The sequence below is a fragment of the Zeus faber genome (assembly GCF_960531495.2).
Source record: "Zeus faber genome assembly, chromosome: 4".
Taxonomy (NCBI): domain Eukaryota; kingdom Metazoa; phylum Chordata; class Actinopteri; order Zeiformes; family Zeidae; genus Zeus; species Zeus faber.
Window position 1 is genome coordinate 37,683,544 of NC_137191.1, and position 21,834 is coordinate 37,705,377.

Sequence of the window (21,834 nt, forward strand, 5' to 3'; positions counted from 1 at the left end):
GTTTCTGCTCTTTACTCTGGTCTGTACTCTTTACTCTAGTCTCTACTCTTCAGTCTCTGCTATTTACTCTCGTCTCTCCTCTTTTCGCTAGTCTCTGTTCTTCACTCTCACCGCTACTCATTAGTCTCTACTCTTTACTTTAGACACTACTCTCCACTATTTACTCGTCTCTATTCTTTACTCTAGACACTACTCTCCACTCTTTACGCTAGTCTCTACTCTTGACTCTGGTCTGTACTCTTTACTCCAGTCTCTACTCTTTACCCTAGTCTCTACTCTTTACTCTCGTCGCTACTCTTTACTCTCGTCTCTACTCTTTACTCTAGTCTCTACTCTTTACTCTAGTCTCTACTCTTTACTCGTCCCTCCTCTTTACTCTAGTCTCTAGTTACTCTAGTCTCTACTCTTTACTCTCGTCGCTACTCTTTAGTCTCTACTCTTTACTCTAGTCCATACTCTAGTCCGTAAAACATCAACAGCAAAAACTGTCTGAAAAATATGTCTGAAAAACAGTAGAATTTTCAGTGTCCTCATGCAGGTTTTAAAGGTTTGTGTTGTGATGTAAGGACCTTCTCAGTGGAGACAGTAACGCCACCTGCAGGAGGAATCACACACACTGCTGTTGTGTTTTGGTTTAATCGTGAAAAATAAATTCAACAAAATAATTGAAACACGAAGAAACTGAAGATTAAATTTCTTCTTCTGCACAAAATGAAACGGTCTCCAAACTCTACGCCGATCGGCACCACGTAGAAAAGGTTCTAGAAAAGTTCTGTCGAGAGGAGAGCTCCACAGCGTGGGGTCAGGTCTAACGTAGCGCTGAGTGTAAAAGCAGTGGCAGGTAGCGCGGCGGAGGAAGAGAAGAACGAGTGGAACCAGTGACCCCCCCACCCCCCCACACACACACACATTTAATAAATAAAACCTCAATAAATCCTTCAACCCTGTGCAGACATCCACCATGGCCGCTGCTAGTTCTTTTTCTTGGCGTTGTTGTTGCCGTTTCGTTGGGGTCCAAGGGGTAGCAGCGCCCCGAACGGGACTCGACTCCGCAATGCCTCCAAGAACTTGGACAGGATCTGCAGAGGGACAGAACCAGTCAGAACCTGCAGGACCAGGACCTGCAGGACCAGAACCTGAAAGACCTGCAGGACCAGGACCTGCGGGACCCGAACCTGAAGGACCTGTAGGATCAATTCAGAACCATTAGAAGGTGCAGAACGTACCTTGCGCGGAGTCCTCTGAGCAGCAGAAAAAGAGAGATGGAGGGATGAGAGAGTTGGAGGGATGAGAGAGAGGACAACAACTTTCTCTCTACTTTTATAAGGAGTAAATGGTGTCCAGCAGTGCCCCCTGGGGGCCCCTGGGGTACAGGGTCCAACAAACACATGTAAACTAGTCCAGCAAATTGCCATGAGCCCCTCAAGGCTCCACTGAACCTCCCTGCAGTGGACCCCTCACCGTCTGGTCCGAGTCCCCTGGTCCCACCCACCATGTCAGCTCCACGACATCCAGGACCTTCAGACTTTCTGCTGGAGTTTCTCCACCAGATCACCCCCACCACACAATCCCCCGTCCACACCGGATCTTCACTTCCTGCTGTTTCCTTCTGGTTCCTGCTGATTCCTGTCCTGTACCTAGCCCTGAAGGACTCCTTTTAGCTTGACTGCCTACCTCACTGCTGGTTGCCACAATAAAAGAGGGCGCCAATCTTCAGGCCACACCCCCAACAGCTGCTTTGAACAGGGTCCATTAGCACTGCATGTCATGCTCCTTCGGAGTGGGGCAGCAGTGCCCCATGGGAGTTGGAATAACTGCAGACAGGGTCCTCTACCAGTTGTTCACATGGAAACCCTCAGTTCCTGTTTGGGCTACACAGGTCTGTCCAGTCAGATTCAGATCCGTCCATTACTCCTAGCCACGGCCCTCCAAGTTTCTCCATCACTGGCCACCAGGGGGTGTTGCAGTCAGACAGTATAACTACAGAGTTACTAGGTGGAGTGTTTTCTAGCACCCCCCTTTTGGCTGCAGGAATGTAGTGCACTCTAAAAAGAGGTTTTCCTCTGGTTCACCAGGCCGGGGCTAGGCCCTGGACAGACAGGTACTCAGACAGACAGACAACAGACAGACAGACAGACAGACGGGTCGTACCTGCACCCACAGTGTTTCAGCCACCTTGTCAATGGCCCCGCCCACTTCTCGGAGCTCACCAGAGTACTTGGTGTACGCCCATGTGCACAGAGCCACCAGTGCCGCGCCCATCAGCAGGTTGCACAGCACTGCTACCGAGGCCACGCCTAGGAAGCCTGTCACCATGGAGACCAGGTACATCAGCAGCATCACCACGAACAGCGTGGCGGGCGTGCGCGCTGCCTGGAAGAGGTTCTTGGCATCGTTGTGTTTGCTGAAGTTGGTGTAGACCTGGTCTAGCTCTGCCTCCAGCTGGTCCTGGTAGCGCCGGCAGAACTCCTCGCCACCCATCTTCTTCACCGTGCGGAAGTGGGCCACAGCGTCCTGCCGGATCTCAGCGTGATGCCGATCCAACTCCACTGGGGACAAGTAGGGTTTGTCCCCACCACACAGCTGGGGAGCAAAACACAGGCTCAGAAGTCAGACCAGAACCTGGGTCACCACAGAACCTCAGACCAGAATCCCGGTCACCATAGAACCTCAGAGCAGCGCCTGGGTCACCACGGAACCTCAGACCAGAACCCGGATCAGATATATTTTATATTAGCTGTGGGACTAAATATCTACACTAGAATATATCATGATATTTCCTCTTGCGATATGGTATTGATACACTGGCACCAAATATCAATATTTTTATTAAAACATGGTGATGCTCTAAATCAGTGGTGTAATGGAAAGAGATGAACCGGTTGCCCCCCACAGATTAATTGCAAAATTTCACCATCGCAGTTAAATACAGTTTTACTGCCGATGTTACTTTTTGAAGTAATAATTCCCTAAAACGCGATGCAGAGTTGCAGTGAAAAGAAGATCGACAAGACAGATGCGTGTTGTGTTTTACTCTGAAGCACAGTGATTGGTTTAGGGTACGTCAGCGCGGCTGCCTAATCGGAGCTATTAGCATTATCGGGGGCGAGGTATCACAAAAGTATCGCATCGCTTTAGTATCATATTGTGACATCGTGATAGTATTGCATTGTGATAGTAAAGCACCATGATAGTGATGTATTGTCATAGCAATGCACCCCGATAGTATCGTATCGTGATAGTATCGTATCGTGATAGCGATGTATCATCATAGCAACGTACCCTGATAGTATTGTACCGTGATAGTATATATCGTGAAATTATCGCATCGTGATAGTATCGTATTGTGATAGTATCGCATTGTGATAGTATCGCAGTGTGATAGTGTCATTTTGTGACAGTATCATATCATGATAGTATCGCATCTTAATTGTATTGTCCAAAGTCCCGTACACTCACACACACACACGCACAGACACACGTTTCTATGTTTATGTTTTTCCATGTACATGTTGTAGTTTGTTTCTGTGTTTATGTTTTTCCATGCAAATGTTGTTGTTTGTTTCTAGTTTTGTTTTTCCATGTACATGTTGTTTGTTTCTGTTCTTCCATGTTGTTGTTTGTTTAAATGTTTATTTGTCTCCCTCTTGGAGTAGTAATGAAGATTAGTTCTTTATAGACCCACTATAAACAACTTATCATCATTTGATAAATAGTTCTCCAAAGAGGGGGGTTGTTGGTTCTCTATAACAAAAAATTCTTGTCATCCTACAGTTCATCCACAGGACAAAGTTATTGCAGCAGTTCTTGATGATTAAAGAATGAGTAAAGAGTTGCATTGTAGGTTGAGAACTTGAACTCCACTTGCAGACTAACTCTGTCCTGAATGCAATGGAACAAATACTCTGTGTTGTATGCTCAGCATGCTGACAGCACAGGTAAAAAAAAAAGGAAAGATAGTATCGGATTGTGATAGTATCGTCTTGTGAAAGTATCACATTGTGATAATATTGTATCTGATAGTATCGTATCGTGATAGTATAGTATCTTGATAGTATTGCGTCTTGATAGTATATGGCATACAAATACTCTGTGTTGTATGGCCAGCATGCTGACAGCACAGGTTAAAGAAAAAAAAAAAAGGAAGTATAGTACCGTCATAGTATTGTATGGTGATAGTATCGCTTTGTGATAGTATGGTATCGAGATAGTATAGTATCTTGATTGTATCGCATCGTGATAGTATCGTATCATGACAGTATGAAATCGCGATAGTATTGTATTGTGATAGTATCATGATAGTATAGTATCATGATAGCATCGCATCATGATAGTATTGTAGCACGATAGTATCATGTCGTGATAGTATCGCAGTGTGATAGTATTGTATCGTGATAGTATTGTATCTCGATAGTATAGGATCATCATAGCATTGCATCGTGATAGTATTGTATTGTGATAGTATTATATCGGGATAGCATTGTATTGTGATAGTATTGTATCATGATACTATTGTGTCGTGATAGTATCGCACTGTGATTATATTGTATCTTGATAGTATCGCACTGTGATAGTATCACATTGCCATAGTATCATATCATGATAGTATAGTATTGCATCATGATAGCATCATATCGTGAAAGTATTGTATCGTGATAGTATCGTGATAGCATTGTACCTAGCATCATATGTGATAGTATCATATTGATCCTGGGTTCGATTCCCGCCTGGGGCACTATTGGCACCATGCGCCGGGTGGGTTATCTCCCAAAAAGGAGACTTTCTGTGTAGAGTTTGCATGTTCTCCCCGTGCTCACATGGGGTTTCCTCCACCTAACAACAGTAAGAACCCCCACCCAAATCATGCACACATCATCGTCTGACCAGCGATGGACACTCATCACCTGGTCCCCGGGCGCGTCTACGAATGCTGCCCACTGCTCCTGGCTGCCGCCCCGGAGGAAGCACAAGCCAGGATGGGTTAAATGCAGAGGCCTTATTTCACCGGCCACCATCCAAAGCATGTGCAGTGTTGGTGCGTGCATGTGTTGTAGCGTGGTGTGCTGTGTGACGATTAAAAATTCTTCTTCTAGTATCTAGTAACTAGTATCACATTGTGATAGTATTGTATCATGATAGTATTGTACCGTGATAATATTGTATCTTGATAGTATTGCATCGTGATAGTATTGTACCGTGATAGTATCACATTGCGATAGTATCGTGATAGAATCGGATCGTGATAGTATTATGTTAATCTCATATCCCACCCCTACTGTTATCAGAAACAATAATATTCAATCTCATTAAAACATGGATCAAGCAAAAGATAAAACCTCTGATTAACCTCATCTCACCTCACTTCATCTCGTCTCACATCATCTTGCCTCACCTCGCCCATCCCACCTCACCTCATCTTGCCTCACCTCATCTCACCTCATTTCACCTTACCTCATCTTGTCTCACCTCATCTCATCTCATCTAACCTCGCCCGTCTCACCTCACCTAACCTCATCTTATCTCTCATCTTTAATATCTATCTCCAGAGCTAAAGACAAACTGAAAGTGTTTCCTGTATGGACCTGGAGATAGGAAGGGACATCACCTGCTCCATCCTGCTGCTGAACAGCTCCCTGGATGTGGCTGCAGCTGCCAGGTTGTTGGCCTCGGCTGTTGCCTAGGAAACAGAGATTATCCAAGAGATGAAAAGATGAAAAGTTCAGCACATGGTGGGGGTGACATTATGTCATACAAACAGGAAATTCAACGCTGCGTAGACTTCTTGTGTCGTAGTTCTTTAAAACAGCCACTAGATGCTGCAATCTCAAAAAATGATAAATATCTAGCTACTGTACATTTCTATCAACTACAAGCTTTACTACATACTACATGATAGACTACAAAGTGGAACAGGAAGTGATGTCTTGCATTACCTGCAACATGGATTTCGGGTGAGGGAGTTCTTCTCCCTGGTAGATCTTCATGTATGCCTGAAAAACACCAGAGAGACATTTTCACTAGAAACAGAACCGGTCACGTGACAGGAAGTAGAACCTGCAGGTTTCGCTGTCCAGCGAAAGGTAAAAGTTGTCACATTGGCCCTGTTAATGTACAAGTGGAACAGCCACATCCGCTACACCAAAAAACACCAGCACACGGAACACGAGTCACCTGATGGGGTGGGTGTCGCAACTGTGGAAATGGTAATTAATGTAAGGAGAGGTATGATGTCACAATGTGGTGACCTGTGTCGATATAAACACTCCGAGGCAGGTTAATCCAGTATGGCCGTAGTGTCAATGAAACTAAATAGAACCTGGACTTCCTGGACCTCTGAGTCTCTCTCTCTCTCTCTCTCTCTGTCTCTCTTTCTCTTTATTTATTATTATTATTTTTTCCCCAGCAAAAAATGTTTTGAACATGAACTTGATTTCATGATTTCTTCGCAATGCAGAAGAAGAGTTATTTATTATTTATTTATTTATTTTGAGCTAAATAAACACCTTTCATGTGGTTGTTCCGGGCCCGGACTCTCCCATGATGCACTTGGTGGTGCTCAGACTCTCCCATGACGCACTGGGGCTCAGACTCTCCCATGATGCACTGGGGCTCAGACATACCCATGATGTACTGGGTGGGGCTCAGCCTCTCCCATGTTGCAGTGGGTGTGGCTCAGCCTCTCCCATGTTGCAGTGGGTGTGGCTCAGCCTCTCCCATGTTGCAGTGGGTGTGGCTCAGCCTCTCCCCATGACGCACTGGGTGGGGCTCAGACTCTTCCATGATGTACTGGGGCTCAGACTCTCCCATGATGCACTGGGGCTCAGACACTCCCATGACGCACTGGGTGGGGCTCAGCCTCTCCCATAATGCAGTGGGGCTCAGAAATTCCCATGATACACAGTGGCTCAGACTCTCCCATAAGGCACTGGGGCTCAGACTCTCCCATGATGCACTAGGGCTCAGACGTTGCCATGATGCACTGGGGCTCAGATGGACCCATGATGCACTGGCCTGGGGCTCAGACTCTTCCATGACGCACTCGGGCTCAGACTCTCCCATGATGCACTGGGGCTCAGACTCTCCCATGATGCACTGGGGCTTAGACTCTTCCATGATGCACTCGGGCTCAGACTCTCCCATGATGCACTGGGGCTCAGACGTACCCATGATGCAGTGGGTGGGGCTCAGACTCTCCCATGATGCACTGGGGCTCAGACGTACCCATGATGCAGTGGGTGGGGCTCAGACTCTCCCATGATGCACTGGGTGGGGCTCAGCCTCTCCCATGATTCACTGGGGCTCAGACTCTTCCATGAAGCACTGAGGCTCCAGACTGCAATAATGCACTGGGGCTCAGATGTACCCATGATGCAGTGGGTGAGGCTCAGACTCTCCCATGATGCAGTGGGGCTCACCCTGAAGTATTGCAGCAGGTCCCGGCAGGTAAGCTTGGCTCCGCCCACCTCCTTCTCCACCAGGTTCTCCGGAGCGAGCAACAGAGGAACCAGCGCCTGCAGCTCCTTCTGGAAGTCCAGGTCGATGTCTGAGCACAGGGACAGCGCCACCCAGTGGCCATACTTTGATAAAGCTGCAGCAGGGAGCACCATGCTAATTGTAGTGGATGGAGGGATGATGAAGGGATGACGGAGGGATGACAGAGGGATGATGGAGGGATGACAGAGGGATGAGAGAGGGATGAAGGAGGGATGACGGAGGGATGACGGGGGGATGAGGAGGTGATGCAGTACCCCGGAGCCGCCCGTCGAAGTGGGGGTTTGTTGCCACCTGGAGGCCGGGGTGTGGCAGCAGGAAACAGCTAATGTTGGAGAAACAGGAAGTGATGTGCGACCTGACACTCTGCAGCTCCACGTGCTGCTGCTGCTTCACCTGTAGTACACAGTACACACAGAGTACACCGAGTACACACTGTACGCACAGTACACACAGTTTACACAGAGTACACACACAGTACCGCGTAGCATACCTGGAGGCGTGTCTCCAGGAAGCTCCGCCCTCCCTCCAGGCCGTAAGGGTGTTCGTAGGGGTAGCTCCAGTCTCTGATCAGAAACATGAGTGTCTGGAAGATACCGCGTCAGCGTTACCAAGGCAACAGCCCTTTACACATTCACCTCTGATGAAAGCGATTGTTATGAAGGGGATCAAACCTGGAACGGCTTCTCATAAACCTGCTCCATGGCCAAACGCCCGTACTCTGTGAAGAGCTGAGGAGAGAGTCAGGGGTCAGGGGTCAAAGGTCAGAGGTGAAAAACTGGAAGTGAGGAGAGATACTGACCTGCAGGTGTTGGAGATCATCTTCCTGAACGTTCTGTGAAAGATTGTAGACCTGAAATGACAGCAGAGGGATTCAAACCAGCAACCTCCTCATTTACACCTTCTTTACAACATCCAGCAGGAAGCTAACAAGAAGTTAGCAAAATGCTAACAGGATGTTACCTGCAGGAAGCTGGTCATGGTGCCAACCAGAAGTTAGCAGGCTGCTAACATTAAGTTACCTGCAGTGAGCTGGTCATGGTGCTCAGGGCGAACAGCGTGGCGCAGTCTCTAACGGTGGACTGGCTGTCAAATGCCCCCTGGGTGTCAAGCAGCAGAACTGCAACCTGTAGGGAGAGAGGCAACGCTAACAGCTAGCATGCTACAGGCCGATGCTAACCATTAGCACGCTAATCACAAGCTGCTGCCTTCTGGTTCCCCCCTAGTTAAACTCCAGGACCGACTGTTTGATCTCCCTTACTAGAGTGCAGACACTGAATCAGATGTAATCAATAAAACTCAAATGGATGAATCTGGGGCTACTGTGTGGAGAAGGGTTAGGGTTAGGGTTAGGGTTAGGGTTAGGGTTGTGGCTACATTTCCCATCATGCCCTTGGCCTGACCTGGCTGCCGTCGGGTTTCCGCACCACGAACACCTGGCTCCACGCCTGGATCCCGGTGGTCTCGCGCTCGCAGCCGCCCCTCCAGGAGAAGCCAGTCAGGGGCTCGTCCTGAGCCCCCATCCAGCAGCTGGAGGCCTGCAGTGCCCCCCACAGGACAGAGCGCATGTTAGAAACGCAGTGCTTTCTGGGAAAGCTCCTTCTCCGGTTCTCATCAAGAACCTGCTCAGAACCATTCAATTACAGCCTTTGTAAGGACCGACCTGACGGTGCATGTAGCGCAGCAGGAAGTCGAGCAGGAAGGACTTCCCCTTGCGGAAGGCCCCCGCCACGGAGAGCACCACCACCCGAAGGTCCTGCACCTCCTCCTGCAGGAGCAGCTCCTCCAGAACCTCCTCGTCCAGGGAGAACGAGTGCTGCTCCTCGTCCGCCACCACCACCTGCACCGGCCGCCCGCCGCACCCCCCGCCAGGTGCGGAGGCGTGGTCCGAACCCCACCCATCCCTGGAGGAGGCGTGGTCCGAACCCCGCCCACCTGGAAGAGACACAGGGAGCGTTACTGGAGCTGATTGACCGCTAGAGGGAGCATTACAGATCCTCACCAATGTCTTGGTATAAAACGTGCTCTCAGTGGCTCAGGAGGTACAGCGGCTCGTGAGGAAGTCTAGTAAGTAGGGTTTATTCGTCACATACATATACATACTTTCATACATATATGCAGTGAAGTGTCAATGCAACGCACCCGGTAATTACACACAATATGTTCTAGACTGAACACAGTAGCTACCTAAGAACTTCAACTTGACTAACTAACTGATTCCTAAAATGTAATGCAGTAAGTCGAATACTACAGAATAAAATAAAATATATAGACTAAAATAAAATAAAATAAGAATTCAAGGGTAATGCAGGGTGGGGGTACAAAATAGATAAAGGGAATAGGTTTTTGTATGTGGGATAGACTTATGTGTATGGATAAGCTATTTATGTATATACAGATATGTGCATTAAAGTGGCATGTGAATAAAGTGAGGTAGTGTTTGTGAGATATACAGCACAGTAGACAACAGTACGGCGCAGCAATACGGTAACACCGAACAACCCAGAACAGTGACACAGTAGGCGGTACAGTATGCTACACACAGTACAGTAAGGTAGTGGAGCCTATGTGTGTGGCTCAGTGAGGACCCCTGGTGAGTCACCATTGAGCTGGGCTCTGCTACTACACCTCCTGGTGTATAAGTCCCGCAGGGAGGGGAGTGTAGTTCCAGTGGTACATTCAGCTGAACGCACCACCCTCTGCACGGCCCGCCTGTCCTGAGCAGTACAGTTCCCAAAGCAGGCAGTGATGTTGCCTGTCAGGATGCTCTCCACTGTTCCACAGTAGAAGGACTTGAGGATCCTCACGAGACCCGGAATTTCCTCAGCTGCCTGAGGTGGTAAAGACGCTGCCTCACCTTTCTCACCAGAGTGTCTGTATGTATAGTCCATGTTAAGCCCTCTGTGATATGGACTCCCAGGTACTTGACGCTGCTCACCCTACCGACAGAAGTCCCATTAATCACCAAGGGCACGCGTGTCCTCGGCTGTAATCCACGCTTAAAGTCCACAATCAGCTCCTTAGTTTTGCTGACATTCATGTGGAGACTGTTGTCTGGCACCACCAAAGTGACAGGCAGTCACTGCAGTCACCTCCTCGCAGTAGGCCTTCTCATTGCCGTCGGTGATCAGGCCCACGACAACGGTGTCGTCAGCAAACTTGATGATGGTGTTGGAGCTGGACCTGGCCACACAGTCATGTGTGTACAGGAGCACAGTAGGGGGCTGAGGACGCAGCCCTGGGGGGATCCTGTGTTCAGAGTGAGGGAGCTGGACATGTGCTTCCCCACCCTAACCCCTTGGGGCCGGGCTGTGAGGAAGTCCAGGATCCAGGCACACAGCGGAGTAATAAGTCCAAGCTCCTTCAGCTTTACAGCCAGTCTGGTGGGGACTATGGTATTGAAAGCTGAACTATAATCGATGAACAGCAATCTCACATAGGCCCCCTTCCGGCCATCCAGATGCTTGAGTGTGGTGTGCAGTACCTGGGAAACCGCGTCATCCGTGGATCTGTTATGCTGGTACGCGAACTGCAACGGGTCCAAGGTGCGGGGGAGGGAGGCGCAGATATAATCCTTAATCAGCCTCTCGAAACACTTCATGACCACCGAGGTGAGGGCCACCGGACGGTAGTCATTCAGGCAGGTTGGAGAGGCGATCTTCAGGACAGGAACGACGGTGGACCTCTTGAAGCAGGATGGGACCACTGATTCAGCCAGGGAGATGTTGAATATTGTAGTGAACACCTAGCTGGCACAGGTCATCCAGATATGCCATCTGGGCACGCAGCTTTCCTGGTGTTCACCCGCATCACCTGCTCAGACACTGAGAGTGCGTGCTCATCCCCAGCGGTGTAACTCCAATTAGCCGGCGAGCTAGCGGTGCTGTTGCCAGACTCAAACCGTGCATAAAAGGAGTTCAGTTCGGTGGCGAGGGAGGCGTCTGCACTCGTGGCTGGGGAGGAGCTGCTCTTGTAGTTTGTTATATTCCGCAGCCCCTGCCACAAGTGTCTGGTGTCCCGTTGCTCCATCTGTAGCTCCACAGTCTCTGTGTACGTCCGTTTAGCGTCCTTCACCGCCCTTCGCAGATTGTATGATGCCGCTTTGTAATTGTCCATATTTTCGGATACCAGACCGTCGTTGTAAGTGGCCGTGCGAGGATTCAGAGCGCCAAGGATGGATTTATTGACCCACGGCTTCTGGAAAAATCGGAACTTTCACCGTGGGAACGATGCTGTCTGCAAACGTAGCCACGAAGCTCACCGCTACGTCCGTATACTCGCTGACGTCACTTGAACTTGATTGGAACATGTCCCAGTCTAAGTCAGTCAGAGCGTCCTGAAGCGCAGCCTTTGATTGGTCCGTCCACCGCTTTACTACCCTCGTCACCACCAATTCCTGTGCGATCAGAGGCCTGTAAACGGGAACCAGCGAAATTGTGGCGTGATCAGATTTCCCGAAAGCAGGGAGCAAGACGGTCTTGTATCCGTTCTTGTAAGGTGTGTAACAATGTTCCAAAGTATTATAGGCGATAGTGGCGCCGCCCCTAGCGGTCGCCTGCGCCGGCGCTCCGGTTACTTTCTTACTCTTTAGTATTTTTTTCCTTTTTTTATCACAATGTTCGCCAGAAAAACATCAACAATTAACTCATACGACCGCGATGCACTCATGGATGGAAATGGAAATTTCCCTAAACTAACAACTTTGGGACTTTTTATCCGTGGGAGCAGAGTGGCCGGCGGAAATCCTACGCGGGAACACTCGCAACAACAACTACAACAACAAAACTGGAGTCGCTGTTCCACGAGCCGGCCCACGGAGGAAGCACCGAGGTAAACGAGGCGGCATTCGGGTCAGAATGAGGACGCAACCTTACCGTCCACCTCTGCCAAGCATCCTTCTTGCCAACGTCCAGTCCCTGGAGAACAAGATGGATGAACTTCGAGCGAGGATTCAATTCCAGCGAGACACGAGGAACTGTTGCGTCCTCTGCCTGACGGAAACATGGCTGAACCCACTGGTGCCGGATGAAGCCATACGTCCAGCCGAGGCCTTCTCCGTGTTCCGCGGCGACAGAACAGGAGAGTCGGGGAAATCCAAAGGTGGAGGCGTCTGCCTAATGGTAAACAACCGCTGGTGTAATGCCAACAACACCAAATTCCTCTCCCACTCCTGCTCTCCGAACCTGGAACAGCTGACCATCCTATGCCGTCCATTTTATCTCCCCCGGGAATTCAGCACGGTCATCATTACAGCCGTTTATATCCCACCGCAAGCGGACACCGACGCAGCTCTGTCGGTTCTGTACGATGTGTTGTGCGGATTTCAGAACAGACATCCCGACGCGGCTGTGGTGGTGACTGGGGACTTTAACAGGGCCAACCTTAAAAAAGTTCTGCCGAATTTCCACCAACACATCACGTGTGCCACCAGGGGAGACAGAACTCTGCACCATTGTTACACTCCTTACAAGAACGGATACAAGCCCGTGTCGCTCCCTGCTTTCGGGAAATCAGATCACGCCGCGATCTCGCTGCTTCCTGTTTACAGGCCTCTGGTCGCGCGGGATCTGGTGATGACGAGGGAAGTGAAGCGGTGGACAGACCAATCAGAGGCTGCGCTTCAGGACGCTCTGACTGACGTAGACTGGGACATGTTCCAAACAAGTTCAAGTGACGTCAGCGAGTTTACGGAGGTTGTAGTAAGTTTCGTGGCTACGCTCGCGGATGAAATCGTTCCCACGGTGAAAGTTCGGATATTTCCAAACCAGAAACCATGGGTTGATAAATCCATCCGCTGCGCTCTGAATGCGCGCACGGCCGCTTACAACGACGGACTTGTATCTGGTAACATGGACAACTACAAAGCGGCGTCGTACAATCTGCGGAGGGCGGTGAGGGACGCTAAACGGACGTACAGAGACACCGTGGAGCTGCAGATGGAGCGGGGGGGACACAAGACGCTTGTGGGAGGGGCTGCGAACAATAACAAATTACAAGAGCAGCTCCTCCCCAGCCACGAGTGTGGACGCCTCCCTGGCCAACCAACTGAACTCCTTTTATGCGCGGTTCGAGTCTGGCAGCAGCACCGCTAGATCACCGGCTAATTGGAGCTACACCGCTGGGGATGAGCGCGCACTCTCAGTGTCCGTGCACGAGGTCAGGAGGGCTTTGATGTGGGTGAACACCAGGAAAGCTGCGGGCCCAGACGGCATATCTGGGCGAGTACTGAAGACCTGTGCTAACCAGCTAGCTCCGGTGTTCACCACAATATTCAACATCTCCCTGGCTGAATCAGTGGTCCCATCCTGTTTCAAGAGGTCCACCGTCGTTCCTGTCCCGAAGATCGCCTCTCCAACCTGCCTGAATGACTACCGTCCGGTGGCCCTCACCTCGGTGGTCATGAAGTGTTTCGAGAGGCTGATTAAGGATTACATCTGCGCCTCCCTCCCCCGCACCTTGGACCCGTTGCAGTTCGCGTACCGGCAGAACAGATCCACGGATGACGTGGTCTCCCAGGTACTGCCCACCACGCTCACGCACCTGGATGGCCAGAAGGGGGCCTATGTGAGAATGCTGTTCATTGATTATAGTTCAGCTTTCAACACCATAGTCCCCACCAGACTGGCTGTCAAGTTGTTGGAGCTAGGATTGAATGCTCCGCTGTGCACCTGGATCCTGGACTTCCTCACAGGCCGCCCCCAGTTGGTCAAGGTGGGGAAGTACATGTCAAGCTCCCTCACCCTGAATACAGGATCCCCCCAGGGTTGCGTCCTCAGCCCCCTACTGTACTCCCTGTACACACATGACTGTGTGGCCAGGTCCAGCTCCAACACCATCATCAAGTTTGCTGACGACACCGTGGTCGTAGGCCTGATCACCGACTGCGATGAGAAGGCCTACCGCGAGGAGGTGGCTGACCTGTCACTCTGGTGCCAGGACAACAGCCTCCACCTGAACGTCAGCAAAACCAAGGAGCTGATTGTGGACTTTAGGCGTGGATCACAATCGAGGACGCACGCGCCCTTGTAGATTAATGGGACTTCTGTCGATAGGGTGAGCAGCTTCAGATATCTGGGAGTCCACATCACAGAGGACTTAACATGGACTGTTCACACAGACACTCTGGTGAGAAAGGCGAGGCAGCGTCTCTACCACCTCAGGCAGCTGAGGAAATTCCGGGTCTCGGTGAGGATCCTCAAGTCCTTCTACTCTGGAGCAGTGGAGAGCATCCTGACAGGCAACATCACTGCCTGGTTTGGGAACTGTACTGCCCAGGACAGGCGGGCCCTGCAGAGGGTGGTGCGTTCAGCTGAACGTACCACTGGAACTACCCTCCCCCCCTTGCAGGAGTTATACACCAGGAGGTGTAGTAGCAGAGCCCGTAGGATCATGAAGGATCCTCATCACCCCAACAACGGACTGTTTCAGCTGCTGCGGTCAGGCAAGCGCCTCCGCAGTCACGCAGCGAGAACAGAGAGACTGAGACAGAGTTTTATTCCCGCAAGCCATTAGAACTGTCAACGCTGACCTCACCAGTGGTCCTAACTGAGCCATGCACTAGGCTCCACTACCTACTGTACTGTATGTAGCATACTGTACCGCATACTGTATCACTGTTCAGGGTTGTTCGTGATGCCGTATTGCTGCGCCGTACTGTTGTATACTGTGCTGTATTATCCCAAACACTACCTCACACTATTCACATTCACATGCCACTTTAATTCACATGCCACTTTAAATGCACATATCTGTATATACATAGGCATATTACTTCAACCTATTCCATTTTATTTCAATTTATTTTTATTGTATTTTATTCTATATATTTTTTATCTTATTCTATAAGTATTCCACTTACTGTATTACGTTTTAGGAGTCAGTTAGTCGGTCTATTAGAAAGGAATTTTCTACTTTTTATTTTATTTTATTTTTTTATTTTTTCCTAGGACTTATTGTGTGCTATCACCGGGTGCGTTGCATTACATTTCACTGCATATATGTATGGAAGTATGTATATGTATGTGACAAATAAAAAATCTTGAATCTTGAATCTTGAATCTTGAATCTTGAAGTTCTATCTCCCCTGGTGAATTCCCGGGGGAGATAAAATGGATGGCATAAGATTGTCAGCTGTTCCAGGTTCGGCGAGCAGGAGCAGGAGAGAGACTTGATGTTGTTGGGGTTACACCAGCGGTTGTTTACCATGAGGCAGACGCCACCACCTTTGGATTTCCCCGACTCCCCCGATCTGTCGCCGGGGAACACGGAGAAGGACTCGGCTGGACGAATGGCTTCATCCGGTACCATCATGTTCGGCCATGTCCCCGTCAGGCATCTGATCAATGACATAATGCCTGGTTGCTGCTTCCATACCTGGTTGCTGCTTCCAGACCCGGTTGCTGCTTCCAGCCTGGTTGTCGCTTCCAGACCTGGTTTGCAGCCTGGTTGCTGCTTCTAGCCATGTTGCTGCTTCCAGACCTTGTTTGCAGCCTGGTTGCTGCTTCCAGCCTGGTTGCTGCTTCCAGCCTGGTTGCTGCTGCCAGACCTGGTTTTCAGCCCGGTTGCTGCTTCCAGCCATGTTACTGCTTCCAGACCTGGTTTGCGGCCTGGTTGCTGCTGCCAGACCTGATTTGTAGCCTGGTTACTGCTGCCAGACCTGGTTTGCAGCCTCATTGCTGCTTCCAGCCTGGTTGCTGCTTCCAGAAATGGTTGCAGCCTGGTTGCTGTTTGCAGCCTGGTTTCTGCTTCCAGACCTGATTTACAGCCTCGTTGCTGCTTCCAGCCTGGCTGCTGCTTCCAGCCTGGTTGCTTCTTTTAACCTTGTTGCTACTCCCAGCCTGGTTTGCAGTCTGGTTGCTGCTCCCTCACAGAGCAGCTTTCAGAATGGCTCCTATTATGGGATAGCAGCCCTGAGGTTTCCATGTAAGGAAACTTTTCTGCTTCATGTTTTGGCCTCAAAGTGACTCCTGAAATGGAGGGATTAGTGCCCTGCTCAAGGGCAACAACACAACAACCCTCTCATACATCTGTAGTCACGGGTCATGGGTCCCCCCCCCCCCCCCACCCTGCCCTGCAGCCAAAACGTGTCTAGAAGAAAAACATGTGACACCAGTTATATAGTATATAGTTATAATACTCAGTTAGAATATGATTATATCATATGGTTATAATATGACTATATTATATTTAGTATTAATACTCAGATATAATATGACTATATCATATATAGTTATAACTATATATGATATAGTTAAAATACTTGGGTATAATATGACTATATCATATAAAGTTATCATATGACTATATCATAGTTATAATAGAACTATATAATATATAGTTATAATACTTAGTTATAAAATTACTACATAATATATAATATAACTAAATAATATATAGTTATATGACTATCATATGTAGTTATAATACTTAGTTATAATATGGCAATATATTATATAATCATATTATAACTACACAATTATAGTTATGACTATATCATACCTATTTATAACATAACTATATATTAAAATATTATGAATAATATAATAAATAACCTAAAAAAATCAAAGTAAAAAAGTTTAAAGTTGATTCTAAAGCTTTAATGTGTGATGCATTATATTATTAAAACATTATTTTGACATCATGGTTGTTCTCATATAAACTTTATCATCTAAATCCCATTTACCTTCATTTTCCAGGATGTTTGTGCCAATCTGCCTCCGCTGCTCCCAGCTGCTGTCCGCCATCTTGGACTGTCACATGACCCGTGATGTTACGAGGACGCGCTTCCTGCTGCCTTGAGTTCATTAGCATCTTAATATTTTACTTTATTTTATAGTATTACTGGATACAATTTATTAATCAATTGAAATGTAAGAAATTGTTGCTGTAGGGACCACATAAAATGCTGTTAGTCCTGATTCTTATTAAAGAACCAGGACCTATTATTCATATATATATATATATATATATATATATATATATATATATATATATATATATATATATATATATATCTGTCAGTCATTTCTTTGAGGCATGCTACTACTTAATAACTGAAGTAGTTGTACTTAACTGCAGGTGGTGGTAGTACTTAACAACTTGATACTACCTTATAATCCGCTCAAATCGTTCCTCAAGGAACTCTGTGTTAAGTCCACATCGCACTGTCACTGCTACCACCTTGGTTATGATTTATATTGTTTCTGCTGTTGACAAAGAATTATTGTGCCGCCCTCTTTGTCCATCTACGGAAAGCAGTTGACAGTGTTGACCACACTTTGCGATACAGATGCTTTGTGATATTGGCTTTGACCAAATAGTTTCAGGACAACCTGTCGCATAGACTGCAATGTGGGATTTTGGGAAAATACCATTCTGTATTTTCAGCGCTGTCAAAACGGGTTCCACAAGGTTCAATACTGGGTCCAATCTTGTTTACGTCAACAATATAACATCTTCTATAACAAAATACAATGTCCATCTTTATGCGGATGATAGTTATGTAATACTTTGCTGATAATGCACTCTCAGCCCCTGAAATCTTACAAGCCATTGACAAATTGCAGGATGTACTATCATTTGAAATGGGTCCTGAATTGAAATAATACTAAATATGCTTTTCTCTAGATAACAAGATATTGTGGACAATAGTTTGCATATTACCAATGTGAATGGACCCAACATCGAGGTGGTCTCTGAGTCTAAATATCTTGGTGTCTGGGTCAATTTTATGGCGGTTTGAGAGGTGAGATGCTGGCTGTTAGGGATGATGACTGTGGTACCACAGAGGTGCTGCAGTGTGCTACGTGACCACAGACAGAGGTGCTGTGGAGTGACTGGATGTTACCACAGACAGGGGTGCTGCAGTGTGCTACGTTACGACAGACAGAGGTGCTGCAGTGTGGCTGGACGTAACCACAGAGAGGTGCTGCAGTGTGGCTGGATGTTACCACAGACATAGGTGCTGCGGTGTGGCTGGACATTACAAGAGACAGAGGTTCTGCGGTGTGGCTGGACATTACCACAGACAGGTGCTGCATGGTGACTGGACGTTACCACAGACAGAGGTGCTGCAGTGTGGCTGGACGTGACCACAGACAGGTGCTGCAGTGTGGCTGGAGGTTACCACAGAGGTCCTGCAATGTCATTCGACGTTACCACAGACAGGTGCTGTAATGTGACTGGACGTTGCCACAGACAGAGGTGCTGCAATGTGACTGGACGTTACCACAGACAGAGGTGCTGCAGTGTGACTGGACGTTACCACAGACAGGTGCTGCAGTGTGGCTAGACGTTACAACAGAGGTGCTGCAATGTGATTGGACGTTACCACAGACAGGTGCTGTAATGTGACTGGACATTACCACAGACAGGTGCTGCAGTGTGGCTGGACTTTACCACAGAGGTGCTGCGGTGTGGCTGGACATTGTCACAGACAGAGGTGCTGCAGTGTGGCTGGACGTTACCACAAACAGAGAGGTGCTGCAGTGTGGCTGGACGTTACCACAGACAGAGGTGCTGCAGTGTGGCTGGACGTTACCACAAACAGAGGTGATGCAGTGTGGCTGGATGTTACCACAAACAGAGGTGCTGCAATGTGACTGGACATTACCACAGACAGAGGTGCTGCAGTGTGGCTGGACATGACCACAGACAGGTGCTGTAATGTGACTGGACGTTACCACAGACATAGGTGCTGCAATGTGACTGGACGTTTCCACAGACAGAGGTGCTGCAGTGTGGCTGGACATAACCACAGACAGAGGTGCTGCAATGTGACTGGACAGTCCCACAGACAGAGGTGCTGCAATGTGAAGAAGAAGAAGAAAGAAGAAACAGTCTTTATTAGTCACGCAACACACCACACTACAACACATGCTTGCACACACACACACACATGCACATGCTTTGATGGTGGCCGGTGAAATGGATTCTCTGCTTTTGACCCATCCTGGCTTGTCCTTCCTCTGGGGGCACAGCCAGGAGCAGTGGGCAGCATACGTGGACGCGCCCGGGGACCAGGTGATAATTGTCCATTGCTGGTCAGACAATGATGGGTGCATGTTTTTGGTGGGGGTCCTTACTGACGTGAGGTGGAGGAAACCCCATGTGAGCACGTGGAGAACATGAAAACTCTACACAGAAAGGCTCCTATTTGCAATGCACTGCGCCACCGTGCCACAAACTGGACGTTGTGACTGGACGTTACCACAGACATAGGTGCTGCAATGTGACTGGACGTTACCACAGACAGAGGTGCTGCAGTGTGGCTGGACATAACCACAGACAGAGGTGCTGCAATGTGACTGGACATTACCACAGACAGAGGTGCTGCAATGTGACTAGACATTACCACAGACAGAGGTGCTGCAATGTGACTGGACGTTACCACAGACAGAGGTGCTGCAGTGTGACTGGACGTTAACACAGACAGGTGCTGCAGTGTGGCTGGACGTTACAACAGAGGTGCTGCGATGTGATTGGACATTACCACAGACAGGTGCTGTAATGTGACTGGACAATACCACAGACAGGTGCTGCAGTGTGGCTGGACATTACCACAGACAGGTGCTGCGGTGTGGCTGGACATTATCACAGACAAAGGTGCTGCAGTGTGACTGGACGTTACCACAGACAGAGGTGCTGCAGTGTGGCTGGACATTACCACAGACAGAGGTGCTGCAATGTGACTGGACATTACCACAGACAGAGGTGCTGCAGTTTGGCTGGACGTTACCACAGACAGGTGCTGCAGTGTGGCTGGAGGCTGCCACAGAGGTGCTGCAATGTGACTGGACATTACCACAGACAGAGGTGCTGCAATGTGACTGGACGTTACCACAGACAGAGGTGCTGCAGTGTGACTGGACGTTACCACAGACAGGTGCTGCAGTGTGGCTAGACGTTACAACAGAGGTGCTGCAATGTGATTGGACGTTACCACAGACAGGTGCTGTAAAGTGACTGGACATTACCACAGACAGGTGCTGCAGTGTGGCTGGACGTTACCACAGAGGTGCTGCGGTGTGGCTGGACATTGTCACAGACAGAGGTGCTGCAGTGTGGCTGGACGTTACCACAAACAGAGGTGCTGCAGTGTGGTTGGACGTTACCACAGACAGAGGTGCTGCAGTGTGGCTGGACATTACCACAGACAGAGGTGCTGCAATGTGACTGGACGTTTCCACAGACAGAGGTGCTGCAGTGTGACTGGACGTTACCACAGACAGGTGCTGCAGTGTGGCTAGACGTTACAACAGAGGTGCTGCAATGTGATTGGACGTTACCACAGACAGAGGTGCTGCAATGTGACTGGACGTTACCACAGACAGAGGTGCTGCAGTGTGACTGGACGTTACCACAAACAGAGGTGCTGCAGTGTGGCTGGACGTTACCAAACACAGAGGTGCTGCAGTGTGGCTGGACATTACCACAAACAGAGGTGCTGCAGTGTGGCTGGACGTTACCAAACACAGAGGTGCTGCAGTGTGGCTGGACTTTACCACAAACAGAGGTGCTGCAGTGTGGCTGGATGTTACCACAGACAGAGGTGCTGCAGTGTGGCTGGATGTTACTACAGACAGAGGTGCTGCAGCATCGGTGGACGTCACCACAGAGGTCCTGCAATGTCATTCGACGTTACCACTGATAGGTGCTGTAATGTGACTGGACGTTACCACAGATAGAGGTGCTGCAATGTGACTGGACATTACCACAGACAGAGGTGCTGTGGTGTGGCTGGACATTACCACAAACAGAGGTGCTGCAGTGTGGCTGGACGTTACCACAGACAGGTGCTGCAGTGTGGCTGGACTTTACCACAGAGGTGCTGCGGTGTGGCTGGACATTGTCACAGACAGAGGTGCTGCAGTGTGGCTGAACGTTACCACAAACACAGGTGCTGCAGTGTGGTTGGACGTTACCGAAGAGGTGCTGCGGTGTGGCTGGACATTGTCACAGACAGAGGTGCTGCAGTGTGGCTGGACGTTACCACAAACAGAGGTGCTGCAGTGTGGTTGGACGTTACCACCGACAGAGGTGCTGCAGTGTGGATGGACATTACCACAGACAGAGGTGCTGCAGTGTGGCTGGATGTTACTACAGACAGAGGTGCTGCAGGGTGGCTGGACGTTTCCACAGAGGTGCTGCAATGTAACTGGACATTACCACAGACAGAGGTGCTGCAATGTGACTGGACGTTACCACAGACAGAGGTGCTGCAGTGTGACTGGACGTTACCACAGACAGGTGCTGCAGTGTGACTGGACGTTACCACAGACAGGTGCTGCAGTGTGGCTAGACGTTACAACAGAGGTGCTGCAATGTGATTGGACGTAACCACAG

At 49.1% G+C, this 21,834-nt stretch overlaps 1 protein-coding gene across 1 annotated transcript; it reads right to left on the reverse strand.

The window, feature by feature from the left end:
• Positions 1-936: 936 nt before the first annotated feature.
• LOC307229603 (atlastin-2) lies at positions 937-16,069 on the reverse strand (the record flags this gene model as incomplete). The annotated part of the gene is made up of 13 exons (XM_079999604.1): positions 937-1,079; positions 2,152-2,583; positions 5,606-5,677; positions 5,934-5,990; positions 7,416-7,543; positions 7,749-7,887; positions 7,985-8,077; positions 8,166-8,222; positions 8,294-8,344; positions 8,514-8,618; positions 8,895-9,029; positions 9,155-9,426; positions 15,796-16,069. 13 exons carry the CDS (start codon positions 16,067-16,069, stop codon positions 972-974), a joined length of 1,923 nt encoding a protein of 640 aa, XP_079855730.1. The 3' UTR covers positions 937-971.
• Between the last annotated feature and the right edge of the window lie 5,765 nt (positions 16,070-21,834).